The sequence below is a fragment of the Pipistrellus kuhlii genome, unplaced genomic scaffold (assembly GCF_014108245.1).
Source record: "Pipistrellus kuhlii isolate mPipKuh1 unplaced genomic scaffold, mPipKuh1.p scaffold_m20_p_1, whole genome shotgun sequence".
NCBI classification, from domain to species: Eukaryota; Metazoa; Chordata; class Mammalia; order Chiroptera; family Vespertilionidae; genus Pipistrellus; species Pipistrellus kuhlii.
In genome coordinates this window covers 21,625,427-21,638,766 of record NW_023425404.1, presented here as the reverse complement: position 1 = coordinate 21,638,766, position 13,340 = coordinate 21,625,427, and the positions used below count along the sequence as shown (strand labels likewise).

At 46.6% G+C, this 13,340-nt stretch overlaps 1 protein-coding gene across 3 annotated transcripts in view; it reads left to right on the top strand.

The window, feature by feature from the left end:
* The window catches only part of PRKCH (protein kinase C eta), a 245,639-nt gene that overhangs the window by 132,197 nt on the left and 100,102 nt on the right, over positions 1-13,340 (top strand). For all 3 annotated transcript variants that reach the window (XM_045579958.1, XM_036434712.2, XM_036434721.2), the window contains 2 exons: positions 1,808-1,951; positions 2,147-2,320. In XM_045579958.1, the coding sequence (XP_045435914.1) occupies positions 1,808-1,951; positions 2,147-2,320 (318 nt within the window). The remainder of the gene's footprint in view (positions 1-1,807; positions 1,952-2,146; positions 2,321-13,340) is intronic.

Sequence of the window (13,340 nt, the reverse complement as noted above, 5' to 3'; positions counted from 1 at the left end):
AAACCAAAGTTACCTGTTACTTTATAGTACACTATTAAGAAAAGGCAGAGAATCTCAAGTCTATCAAAAGAAAAGAATGGGTTAAAAAAAATAGATTGGGAAACACTGGCCTGGAGCTTTCTGCGAGTGCCAGCCCAGCCAAGGGAAGTATTGAAGTGGAGGAAGTGAAATTCAAGCGGGTGAAATTCTTCTGTCTTTGAAAAATGTGTGTTTAGAGATCTGGAGGAGAAATTATTAGAACAATTGGATTTGTAAGATGATCCATTTTATATCTTGCTATCGCTGTTTTATTGGGTTGAAAGATAAAATTTTTATCATTTCAGGCTATTGCAGTTGTTTATTGCAAGCATTGTTTAGACATTGCCCCAGATAAGCTTTTAAAAAAAATCAAAATAGGCCAGAAGGTCCAGGATGTTCGACTTTTGATCTGTTGTTTAGTGGTAACCTGTATCATAAATGTCCCAAGGTGGACATCTGCAAGTCACCTTGCCTTTAGGGAGCGCCCTCGCCATGATGGGGCTTGTCCCACTGGGATGGGGCTGGGGAACCCACTGAGGAGGCCATACATCTGGTTTGGTGAGATGAGACTGGAACATGCATTGTGCTGGTGGTAGACCTTTCTAGAGGACAAGTGCCTATGCATCAAAGATCTTCAGAATTAACACTTTGGCTTAAAGAATCCCATTTCCAGAAAGTTATCTTAAGAAAATAGATTATGAAGAACATGATGATGATGATGATGATGATGATGATGATAATGAGGACAACACAGCTCATGTGTATTGAATGTTGCCTATAAAGCACATTCAATAATAAAACACCAATCTAAGGGCTTTATTTGCATTTATTCCTTTACTCCTCATAGTAACTCATGTAGCAGGTGCCATAACATCCCCTTTGGTAGAAGAGGAAACTGAGGCACAGCTAGGATGGGTGGGCAACTGTGCCAAGGTCACTAGGTTAGGTTGCAGAGCTGTGACTGGAACCCAGGCAGCCCGCTTGGAAGGCTATACATCTACTCACCCTGTTCACTGTGGTGTTATTTATATTAGTGAAACTGGGAGGTAGCTGTATTTCTAACAGCAGGGGAATTAGTGAATAAATTGTGATACATCCACAAAATGGAGTATTGGACAGCCCTTACAACTCTTGTTTTTTGGAGGATATTTAAAGATAGGGAAAATACACGTGATAAAACATTAAATAAAAATGTAGTTATGAAACGATTTTATTATGTTTTAAGAATATTATCAAGTGTGAAGGCAGACGTGTGTATGTGTGTTTTATTTTTATATACTTTTTGTTTTTGAGGGAGACTGGTGAGATCATAGGCATTTAAAAGTTTTATTTCTCATATAATTTAAAATATTGTATAAATAATGTTGCTTTATTCATTCAAGTCCTCATATGGAACCCTTGTTCCTCTGAGCCATTATTGAAGACCTCTCTTTGTAGGCAGTGGACACCAGGTGGCGCTCTTGGAACCTGACCACTCTGGAGAAATCCACTGCAAAAAACCAGAGGGATCAGACTAAGGCATTTTTTGTGTTTCTACATGTGCCCACTTGAGCATAAATTGAAAATCTATGGCTTAGATATATTTTTAAATGATTTCCCCCCCAAATACAGTAAGCACAGATTAGGGGTCATCTTGACTGGCAAAACCCGATCACATGTCAACCTGAATTGATCTTACCCCGCATGTTGTATTAAGTGTTAAAGCTGCAAGTAGGGTCTTCTTCATCCATAAATGCTTCATGCTCACACTGTGAGTTCTGACTCCATGTATTCCTTCTCTTCTTTACAGAAGCTCGTTTCCAGATCAACTCTAAGACGACAGGGAAAGGAGAGCACCAAAGAAGGGAACGGAGTTGGGGTTAATTCTTCCAACCGGTTTGGTATCGACAACTTTGAGTTCATCCGAGTGTTAGGGAAGGGGAGCTTTGGGAAGGTGAGTCTTGGTTTTCACTGAGTTAAACATGCTATGTGTATATTATGTGTGTGAATTTGTGTGTGTGTGTTTCCCGTGTGCGTGTGTGCGTGTGTGAGTATGTATTTCCCATGTGTCCTTCCCTTTCTGCCCTGTGTGTACCCACACCCTAAGAACTGCAAGAGTTCTCATGCTCCTCCCACCACTTTACCACAGGTGATGCTCGCAAGAATAAAAGAAACAGGAGACCTCTATGCCGTGAAGGTGCTGAAGAAGGACGTGATCCTGCAGGATGATGATGTGGAGTGCACAATGACGGAGAAAAGGATTCTGTCCTTGGCCCGCAATCACCCCTTCCTCACTCAGTTGTTCTGCTGCTTTCAGACCCCTGTGAGTATGACTCGGCTGCACTGCCTCCGTGGCCTCCTTTCTTACAAGGTTGAGACAATAAAGTGACAAAGATTTCATAAAGTAGAATGTCAGAAACTTTGGGGCACGAGCTCCCTCAGTAGGGCCATCTGAAGGTTCCCACAGGCTCCTGATGAGTGTGGGAGAAAGTCAAAACCAATGAACTAACCAGTTTCTTCCACGCTCTCCCGAAGAAGGATCACTTTGAGGGCTGTATGCCCTACGGTTATAAAGGTCTTTATGGTAAGTCTTCTCTAGCAAAGTGAAGGTTACCAAAATCTAAGGATAGAGTAAAGGTCATGGGCTGCTTATCTTGCTGACTTTGACCTTGGCTTCACTCCTAAATATTTAACAAGAACTCAGACTAAGGTAGGCCCAGAAAGGGCACCTTGATCTATAATGTCCTAAGGCATTGCTCCTGGCCTTGACCAGGAACCCTTGCCTTCATTCTGTGGACTGATCCTGGGATTCAAGTCTCTCTATCCTCTAATGGTGTGCAGCAATGCTTTTGTCTGCAGTTAACAGAATACCCAACTAACCATAGTTTATGCAATAAACAGAAAGGATGAGTTTAGTTCTTTAATATAAAGGTTTTACTGGGGGATTCTGGTGGTAGCAATGTTAGTGTTGACTTAGTTGCTCAGCGACATTGGACGTTTCTTCCCTTTGGGGTCTCACGTTATTTGCCACACTGCTAAACATCACTTCTCCTGAGACAGAATCCAGAGGAGGAAGCATGGGACCAGAGGCACAGGGCTTCATGGGCCAGCCTCGTTTTATCAGAGAGAGAAACTTCTTTCTAGACTTGAATCACCTCACCTTTAGCTGCAAAGAAGGCTGGAAGAGCAACTATCTAGCGAGGGGTAAGCTGCTTTCCCATGATAGACTCCCACCAACCATGACTCATACCCTGGGACAAACCACTTATCACTGAGCTTCTGTTGTCAATAAAGAGGGAAGATGGCTCCTGAGAAGTCACCAAGAGAGTCTGCCAAGGTGTTTCAGAACCTTCTTGTAGTCAAAGGCATTCTGGGAAAGCAAGTTCGGGACATGTACCTTGACTGTGCTACCATCAGGGCAATAGAGGTGGGAGCGGGATAGGGACATCCCACCTGATCCAGGTATGGTGCGATGCAATGCCAGGGAACCAGGGGGTGAGTTTAAATTTAGTTAGGCAAAAAAAGAATGAAGGCAGATACACTGTAGAGGGAAACAGCAATTGCACAAGTGTGGCCGTGAGCAAGACCATGAGGGCGAATAAGGCCAGCATGTGTGAAGTGTGGAGGTTAAAAAAGGGCCTGGTGAGAACTAAAGCTCAGAGGTGGCCGGGGCCGGCCTGTGAAGGGCCTTATGGGCTGCATTAAGGAACATGGATTCTAGTCCTAAGAGCAAATGGAAGAAATTTAAGCAGAGAGATGGCATATCACGTGGCGTTCTGGTAGCTCGCCGTGATCATATAGTGGTTAGTACTCTGCGTTTGGCCGCAGCAACCTTGGTTCGAGATGGCATATCAGATTGCATTTTTCAACTATTGATAGAAAACTATTTGTTTGCAGTAGGTAATATAAGCATCCTCTGATATTCATATCCTCTCTCTGAAAGACACACTTGTTACTGATCTCATTGGTAGACTTTCAAAGAATATTTTGCACATGAAAGCATACGTGCATACCAATTATGCATTTATATATATTTTTTTAAATGCAAATGGTGGTATACATTGCCCATCATACTATACCTTATTTCATTGAAAATTTAATAATATATCTTGGTGATTGTTTCATATTTGTGTATACATAGCTTCCTCAATTTTAATGGCTGCATAGTGTTTCATTTTGAGCCATGACACAATTTATTTTACTTGTTTCCTATTGCTATGTACCCAGTTGGTTGTACCCAGTCTCTTATTTTAATCAGTGTTTCAGGGAGTCTCCTTGTGCTTCTATCTTTATATAGTGTGCTGTTATTACTATACTAGTGGCCTGGTACATGGATTCATGCACACTGAAAGGAAATTAATTAGAAGGTGGCTGGTGAGGCCAGAGTGGGCAAGATGGGCCAGACATGCCCTGGGGCCAACCTCCCCTGGCCCCCCCTGCTGGCCACTCCTGGAGCTGCACTGTGGCTTGAAGGGCATCTGCGGGCATCGTAAGCTCAGCAGTAAACCTGATTCAGAGCTGACAGTGCCCCAGGGAAAGCATAACCCAGGGCCAAAGGTGGAATTGTGTGGCCCCGAGAGGAATTGGACTCCCTCCTCTCTGGTTCCAGGGTGTGTCACCCGAGAACCGCCACTGCCTAGTCCTGTGTTGAGCGTCTGCCCCCTGGGGATCAGTACACATCGTAACTACCGGCCAGTTAGATGGTCGGATGGTCACTTAGCCTTTTATATATGTAGATGATACACTATATGAAGTTATATTACTTGTTAAAATTTTGACTGGGTCCAGTTGGCCTTCTTCCTCATAGTGGTAAAAGCCAGCTAAGGTTTTACCACCTATACACTAGGCATTGTTCTAAGTGCTTTATGTATACTATCTCATTAGTCCCACAGGAACCCTGTTAAGTAAGTTCTTTTTATATTATTCCCATTTTGCATATGAGGAATCTGAGGCACAAAGAAATACAGCTTCCAAGTGGCAGAGATTTTGGATCCAGACAGTCTGACTATGGAGCCCTGGTTCTTACCATTTGCTTGCTGAATTCCTAAGTTCACATGCCCAAACCACGAGAGGACCGATTTTCCACCCCCCCCATCACACAGCTTGCTATCTATCATTTTGATGATTGGAGGGTTAAAAATTGTTCTTCCGAGTTCTAATTTGCCTTTCCCTGACTGTGAGTGAAGCTGAGCATTCACAGATATTTAAAGGTCAGCCGTGTTCAAATCCTTGTTGTAAACAGCCATGTGCAGCCTGGAGCATGGGCGGGGCAGGGAAGACTGGAAGCTGGGAGCCGGGAGGGTGCATTAAAGGGGACACACAGTGTGTCCGCCATGCTGTCCAAGCACACTGGAAAGAACGGAAGTGGCAGCTAATAGCTTCTTAGGCCTTGTGCCCCCTGCACGCGTTCCTTCCTCCTCAGGGTCTGGGCTCCTGGAGGCCACACCCTCCTCACCTCATGGTCTGTGGTGCCTCCAGGCAGCCCTGGTTTCCATGCTGCCCTGTCACCCCTCCCCTGGTTCTCTGTCCCCAGGCCTGGGGTCCATGGTTCTTGTGGAATTCCAGTTCTGCTGTCCTCACTGCATCCTAGACTGTCCCCGAAATCCTGTTTCCTGTGCTCTGCACTTTGCCTGCTATACAGCCCTTTCCCATCTTCATCCCCTTCATCCAGCTGTTTTCTCAGAGACGAGTGGGGTGACAGCTCCGGCTTGAAACACCCTCGTGAAAAAGGATGGTACCATTGGGTGGGTGATACCGGTCACCTGCCTGCATCTCAGGCTTGAGCCTTGTGCTCATACCATGAGCCAAATGGCAGGCAGCTATGGCTCAGGTCATCCAGGGCCTGAGCTAAAGAGCAGATGGCTTCCTGTGACATTAGGTCAGATGATCTAAATCAGCTGGTAACCTTTGAGTCAGACAGTGGGCAGGCATTTAGTGAACCCAAGTCTATGCATCGGCTGTTGTCTCAAGTTACTCGCATGAACAAATAATGAGGTGTCTTGTACCCCAACTCCAGGGAGTCCCTGCAATTCCAGAGGCAGTCAGAGGTGTCACGGACAGTTAGATTTTGTTATGGTAGAGAACAAGAAATTAACTTGGAACAGATTAGTGCCCCAATGAAAGTAATATGTACAATGCAGAACTTTCTAGGAGAGTATAAATTATGCAATATACCAACATATTAGTGGCTTCCCGTGTTCATCGGGTTAAGCCTTCATTAGCACGGGCCATCTTTTTCCTAGTGGCATTTCCTGTGTGGCCACAAGGTGGCAGTCTTCACTGCAAGGTGATTTTCCTTTCTCCACCAGAGACAGAAACTGACATCAGGGTTGAGAATTTGTGTTTTGTAGTGGATGTCTCCCAAGCAAAGGAGAAAGGGAATTTTCTGCTGCCTTAAATCCAGGCAACAAAATAGGAGGAACCAGCTTAACAGAATCAAGTGGGTTTCTCTCATGCTGAGGGCAGAGACACACTTTTCATGTTGCTGTGGTTTATGACTTCTTTCTGGTTTGCAAGGTACCAGACTCCTCAACATGTGCGGCATTTGCTTGCTGTGCGTCTGTCCCTCTTTCAGAAGTCCTCAGTGACTATCCCCATTTGCTGTTGAGAAACTCACCGTAAAGAACAGAACGGGTTAGGGACTCTGAGAAATTACAGCAGGCAGATGGTTACTTTCCAGCTGCTGAGCCTGGCAGGCCCCAGCCTCTAACGAGATGCTCACCAGTGTGTGATGCTGGGCTGTGACAGTCTCCCAGGGAGAAATCTGCAAAGTGTTGCTCACTGTGAAGAGCCTGTGGAAATGGCTCTCCTCTCCCATCCAGCCCTGCGGAATGAGCGCCTCCGAAGGCCAGAGGAAGGGGGAAAGACACTCGCTGAGGGTTCCTCAGACTGTAAGTGGCGGAGACAGGGTTGAGCTCTGGGTCAGGCTGACTCTGGGGCCCCCGCTGTGTGCTCAGACCCAGCCGTCCCTGGCCTGATACCACATGTAGGTCATTGATTCAGCGTCTCCTCAGGCACCTCCTCCCGTCTGCCCTGGCTGCCCTGCAGCCTGCTGGGAGGAAGCAGCATTGCCCTCGGAAAGGGCAGACTTGCATTCCTCCAACTTTGTGTTGCTCTGTCTGAATGGCTTTGTGAGCCTATGGTAACATGCCTTTGAACCTTAAGGTTCTTGTGGTTAAAATGAAAGCAGGACTTCTGGGAGGGCCAAAGGAGAGGATGCAGACATGCTTTGTACACACACAACACTATTCACACGCGAGTAGCTCATTGTGGCAGAGACCACTTCGCTCCCACACCAGAGGACAATGTCCTGGGGCTTCCCATGGCCAGCACACACTCCACATTGGAGGATGGAGCAGGAATTTTGGAGCTCCTATTGTTCTTGGAACAAAACAATAAGTAAGCAAATTTCATATATTCCACTTTGATTGAATTTCATATATTCAACTAGGATGGTGAGCCCATAAATGACTGCCCCTGATTTTTGCATAATAATACCGGTTCCCTGCAAGTATATCATTAATTGGCATCCTCATAAGTTTCTGGTAGCATTGCAAATCCTAACACTCGGTGAGTTATTTGATCATCTGAATCAAGACTCATAAAAATGTTTATTCTCTTCGACCTGCTTATTGTGTTTCCGATAATCTAGCCTAAGAAAACAACATAAGGAATATAGAGTAAGTGTTATGCAAAAACAAGTTTAATTTCCAGTGCATTATTTATAATAGGAAAATATTGGAAACAACTTCAGCATTTAGCAGTGGAATTTTACTTAACTACTAATAGCTTTTGGTGAAGGTTTTCAGCCAGTAAAGAGACCGCTGAATGTTAAGCAATTCAGTGATGATGTGTCAGACGCTGTCATAAGCACCTACCATGTGTTACTCACAGTGCTTACAGCAGTCCTGTAAGACAGGCACCATGATTGTCTTCACTTTGCAGAGTGAAAAAGTGAAGCACTGAGAAGCTGAGTCACTCGCCCAAAATCCAGTACAGTAAATGGTGGCTCTAGGAGGTGAGAGCCCAGGAAATAACACAGAATCTGTGATGATTACTGGCCAGTATCCATTTCAGTGAACCGCCACACCTGGCCCTCCTCAAAAACAAAAACAAAAACAAAAAAACAAAAAAAACGACTGGAAGGAAATTATGCCCATAAGCCCTCGGGAAGTGTATGAAGGCAGTGAAAGTATGGGTGATCTTCTTTCCTTTTTCTATGTGCCCATTTTGGCAATGTGGTTCTATTTCTTTAACAATGGGGGTGAGAGGAGAGAAGCATTATAAAGCCAGGGAGCGCAGGCCGCCTTCCCCACCCTTTCAGGTTGCAGTTCCCCTCACACTCCTTTCATCTTCCCCAGCAGCTGGGCCCCGGCATTTATGGCCTGGAATCCAGGACCCCCAACCCCAGCTCAGGGCTTCCACTCTGGCTCTCCTCCTGGTGCCCAGAGGGAAGAACAAAGGCTCAGCAGTGGCAGGAAGGGGAGAGGCTGAGTAAATACTGGTCAGATGCTTCGGTCTTTGTTCAGAGACCCAGTTTATTGAAGCAAAGGTTTCCATTTGGAAAACTTGACGCTGCATCCTGCATCCTGCCGAGAACTGCCCCTCCTGCCTCTCCTCAGCAGCACCCGGCCAGGCCCGCACAATGAGCCATACAGTGAACCGTGCAGAGCCCATTCTTTGGGGGAGGCTCAAGCTTACGTTGGGATGTGTTGTGTAGGCAGATGGGCCACAGACTGCAGGGCCCCTCCCGCTATAGGGACAGAGGCCCAGCGCTGTCCCCTCCCTCCTGCTCTCTCTCTTTCTGCCTGTTGGTTCTTTCCTCAGGACCCCCGGGTTGCTGACTGATGTGTGTCCGGAGGTCCGCTGGGGGTCAGCCTGCAGGGGTCGTCCACGAAGCAGGTGCCCGCCCGGAGCTCCTGGCAGGGCATCTCTTTACCTAAGAAGCCACTCCCCCGTTTCACTCCGCAAAGTAGGAACCCTCCCCCACTTTCCCCCAATGAGGGCAGGGTCCTGGAATCCTGTGAGCTACATGCTGCCCTTCCACGGTTTGTGCAAAATGCTTTCAGTTTACTGAAAGCAGGCTTACAGCATATCACCAAAACATTCTTTTCTCTGTATTGTATTCTCCATGGCAAAGGTGTGTGTGTATGTACAATATATGTGCATGTGCATGTGTATGTGTTGAGATCGACAGGCTGGAAAAATAAACACAAGTGTCCTGTGGCCCTGGAATGATGAACCTTCCAGAATTTCCTCAGACAGGTGACTGCGCTGCAACCTTTCACACGAGAGTCCCCGCTTCTAATTCTGGCTTGTCTTTAGGAAGGTCCCCTGCTTTTGCTTTTCCCCAGATACGCACCCCCCTCTGAATCCTGTGTTCTTCCATCAGAGAACTATTGGCAGAAATACCTCCAGAAAGTGACCCTCGGGCTGGTTTTTTGCATGTGGGGGCTGGGAGGCTGCCCCTCAGCCCTGCACAGCCCTGCACAGCCCTGCCGTTCAGGGAGCATCTGGCAGGGGCGGCCAAGCCTGCTTGTCTGCTGAGTGGCTGCCAGCAGCTGGCCTGGGGGACGAGAAGGCACCCATGGCTCCTGGAGAGCATTGCCCGCTGTGCTCGGAGTCGCAGTGATGTCCTGGGTAAGGGGCTGAGGCCCTGAGATGGTGGGTTAGGTGAGGAGAGGGGACGTGCAGTGGAAGAAGCAGGAAGACTTGCTCCTCGAGGGAGAAAGTTTCCGGAGGCCTCTGTTGGTGCCTCCCGTGAGCTGGCCATTCTGGGAGCCTCAGTGCGCGGGCTTTGCAGAACCGGGTGAAGAAAGAAATAGCAGCAGCTGTGATCCTTTGAGACCCTGGCATATGTTTTAGATGCATGGTATCATTATCAGTGTCCGTAAAACTGCACATTTTGGCATTCCATAAATACATGTTGAATGAAACATTTCATTTAATACCCAAAACAATCCGGGAGGTACAGAAACGGTTATCCTCATTGTAAAGATCTGGGAACCAGGGTCCAGAGAAGTTAAATAATTTGCTCCAGGTCACACAGCAAGGAAGAGTCTGACCTGGGCCCCTATCCAGGTCCTCCGGCCCAGTAATCTAAGCCATGGCCATCATGCCGCACATACAAATGTGCTCTCTATGGAGTGTGCACAGTGAGAATAATGACATTCGCCAAGAATAAAGGCAGTTTCTCACTGCCTTTATATATATATATAGTTTTTATTTTTTTGTGTGTGTGTGTGTGTGTATACACACACACACACACACACACACACACACATACACACACAAATATATATAGTATTGTGGCCTTTTATGAAACACTGGAGGATATCTTCTCTTTATGTTTGGAACTAGGTTTCCTCTTATACCCTGAGCAGTGACTTACCACAAATCTGACTTGGTCTGCTTATGGGTCATTGGTTGTAAGCTTGCCTTTGGCTCAGATAAAAATAGAAAGTGGGCCAGAACATGGTGTTTCCCAATTTGGCAGGATCCCAACTATCGGGTCTAGTAATAATTAATGTCGTTTTTCAACATTCGTTTAAAATCTTGCTTGGCGTTGACTTGTATTGACATAACCTTCAAACACGTGGTATCTACAGAACGTGTGAAGTGCAATTAACAAGTTTTGCTTGAAAAAGTTTGTGTTTGGTTTGGTTTTTGTTGCAAAACTAGGGCTAAGAAGATGGTGGATGAAGAGCATATTCGGCACTGCATGCTTTACGAGTTCCAATTAGGAAGAAAAGCAAGTGAGGCTGCAAAAAACATCTGTAGTGCTCTTGGTCAAGATGCAGTTAGCGCCAGAAAATGCCAGCGTTGGTTTGAGAAATTTTGCGAGGGAAATTTTTCGTTAGATGACAAGAGTGGTCTAGGCCGTGTGTCCAATTTTGATCAAGAAGCTCTTCAAGCTCTTTTGGTGCAAAATCCTCAAATTACCCAACAAGAGCTTGCGACAACTTTAAATTGTTCACAAAAAACAATTTCCAATCAATTGCGTGCACTTGGCAAAGTCCAAAAGTTTGGAAAATGGGTTCCTCATGAGTTGACCGACAACAACCGTAATCAAAGAGTCACAATTTGCAGTTCACTCCTCTCTCGTCAAAACTGTTTGCCGTTTTTAGAGCAAATTGTTACCGGAGATGAAAAATGAGTGCTGTATGTTAATTTGAAAAGGCAGCCTCAATGGTTGGACAAAAATGAGGCTCCGCAGCCCACGCCAAAACCTGACTTGCATGCGAAAAAAGTGATGTTGTGTGTTTGGTGGAATTTTAAAGGAATTCTTCATTATGAACTTTTACCATCTACCCAAACCATTACAAGTGCAGTGTATAGTGCCCAATTGGAAAGGTTAGCCCAAGCTTTAAGAGAAAAAGAACCCGCACTGATTAATCGGAAGGGCGTAATTCTTCACCACGATAACGCACGACCGCATACTGCAAGAATCACTGCTGAAAAACTGCGCCGGTTGGAATGGGAAGTTCTCCCTCAACCTGCATATTCTTCTGATATTGCCCCTTCCGATTACCATTTGTTTCGTTCTTTGCAAAACTTTCTTCTTGGAAAAAAATTTAATAATGAAGAATGCCTCAAAAATGCATTGACCGAATTTTTTGCATCAAAATCACAAGAATTTTACAACAGAGGGATTAAAATGCTTCCTGAGCATTGGGCACAAGTAGTAGAAAACAACGGCAACTATATTGTTGATTAAAGTTTGTTGTATTGTTTAAATAAATTCGATTTAAAAAAGGTATTAGAAAACGACATTAATTATTACTAGGCCTCATATTAATAGTGTTCCGTCTAGGGACAGAATGCACACAGGCTGTCTCCAGCCCCTGGGCCACAGAGGCTTATTGTGACCTCTGCCTTGTCCTCTGGGGCCCCCAGGCTTCCCAGTTTTTGGCGGGTAAGCAGGGCCATGAAAATGAGAGGGAAATGAGGGGCCGAGGTTCGTGCTGTTCCTTTGGCTCACTCTGTCTGGGTGGGACTGCCAGGAGACTCGGCGTGACAAAGGGGTTGGAAAGGGTTGGCATGTTTTTCTGCCGTTTGAGGTTACTCAGTTGTAACTGGCCTTGATGTTGCTCACCACGGTCATTGCTGATGACGTCGACCCACCGCCCCTGTGTTTGGGAAGATTGCGCACAAGCTCTGGTGATGTGTCTGAAGCTCGCCAGGGTCAGACTTGGCCCCATGTTTCTGTGACCCGTGATGCTCGATGGTGGGAGTCTCAGTTATGGTTTTCCCCAACCATCTGGGAGAGTGCCAGCCAGAGCTCCTCTGGCCTCCACGGGGCTGGCCGTGCCAGGACTGGCTCTGGGAATGAAAATGGGATGGGCTGTCCGGGTGGTATAGTTCAGTGGTTGAGCATCGACCCATGAAACAGAAGATCATGGTTCAAATCCCAGTCAGGGCACCTGCTTGGGTTGTGGGCCTGATCCATATTCTCTCTCATCATTGATGTTTCTATCTCCTCCTCCCTTTCTCTCTAAATCAATAAAAACATTTTAAAAACTTTTTTTCTTTTTAATGTGATGAGTTATCTGCCAAATAGGTTAGTAAAAGTCCATCATTCCGGGGTCACATTGATTGAGCACTAGGCGAGGGAAGCAGTTCCTTGACTCCTCAGTCTAGCTGGGAAGAGGAGGTAATACGCATGGAACAGCCATGTGCAGTAGATGGCACAGAGGAAATGCAGGCATCGTGTGCAACAGGAAGTGGCATTGAAAACAAACACTGGATTCAGGAAGCAGCATTGCCTGCGTGTCAGTTTTCCTACAGGAATGGGCCAGCGTGGTTCTAAGACTAACACCCCAACTATACCTGAGCTTTGAGCAGCATCGGGATGGGAGGTGTTTCCCCAGAACGCTTAGGGTATCTCCAGCCTTGACTAAGGGGGCCTTTGGGCCAGAGCTGAAGCTGCACCTGGAAGTGGCTACAGTGGGTCCTCCCACCCCCCACCCCCACCCTCACCCCCACCCTTTACCCAGAAAACAGAATCATTAAATGTAAAAAACTGACCTCTCTGGTGGAAACCACAGACCGTAATATGTTCTAGCTTTGAGATACGTGCGTTTTCCACAATGACATCATCCCTGGTAGAAGTCCAGCTGTGTGCACCCCTTCTAGGCCCAGAGCCTGCCAGGAGCCCTCCCAGCAGAATCGGCCCTGTCTGGCTGTGTAAACCCAGCCCACTTGTTAGGAGCATAGCCCCCTGCCAGGTGAGGTGCTTTCAGTCAGCACGTGCCTTCATGCATCAGGCAACAGGGCGCAGTGTGGACCCTGCCCTGGGCCGCAGTGCTCCGGGGCCTCCGTGGGCCTGGCAGGCTGTTCACATG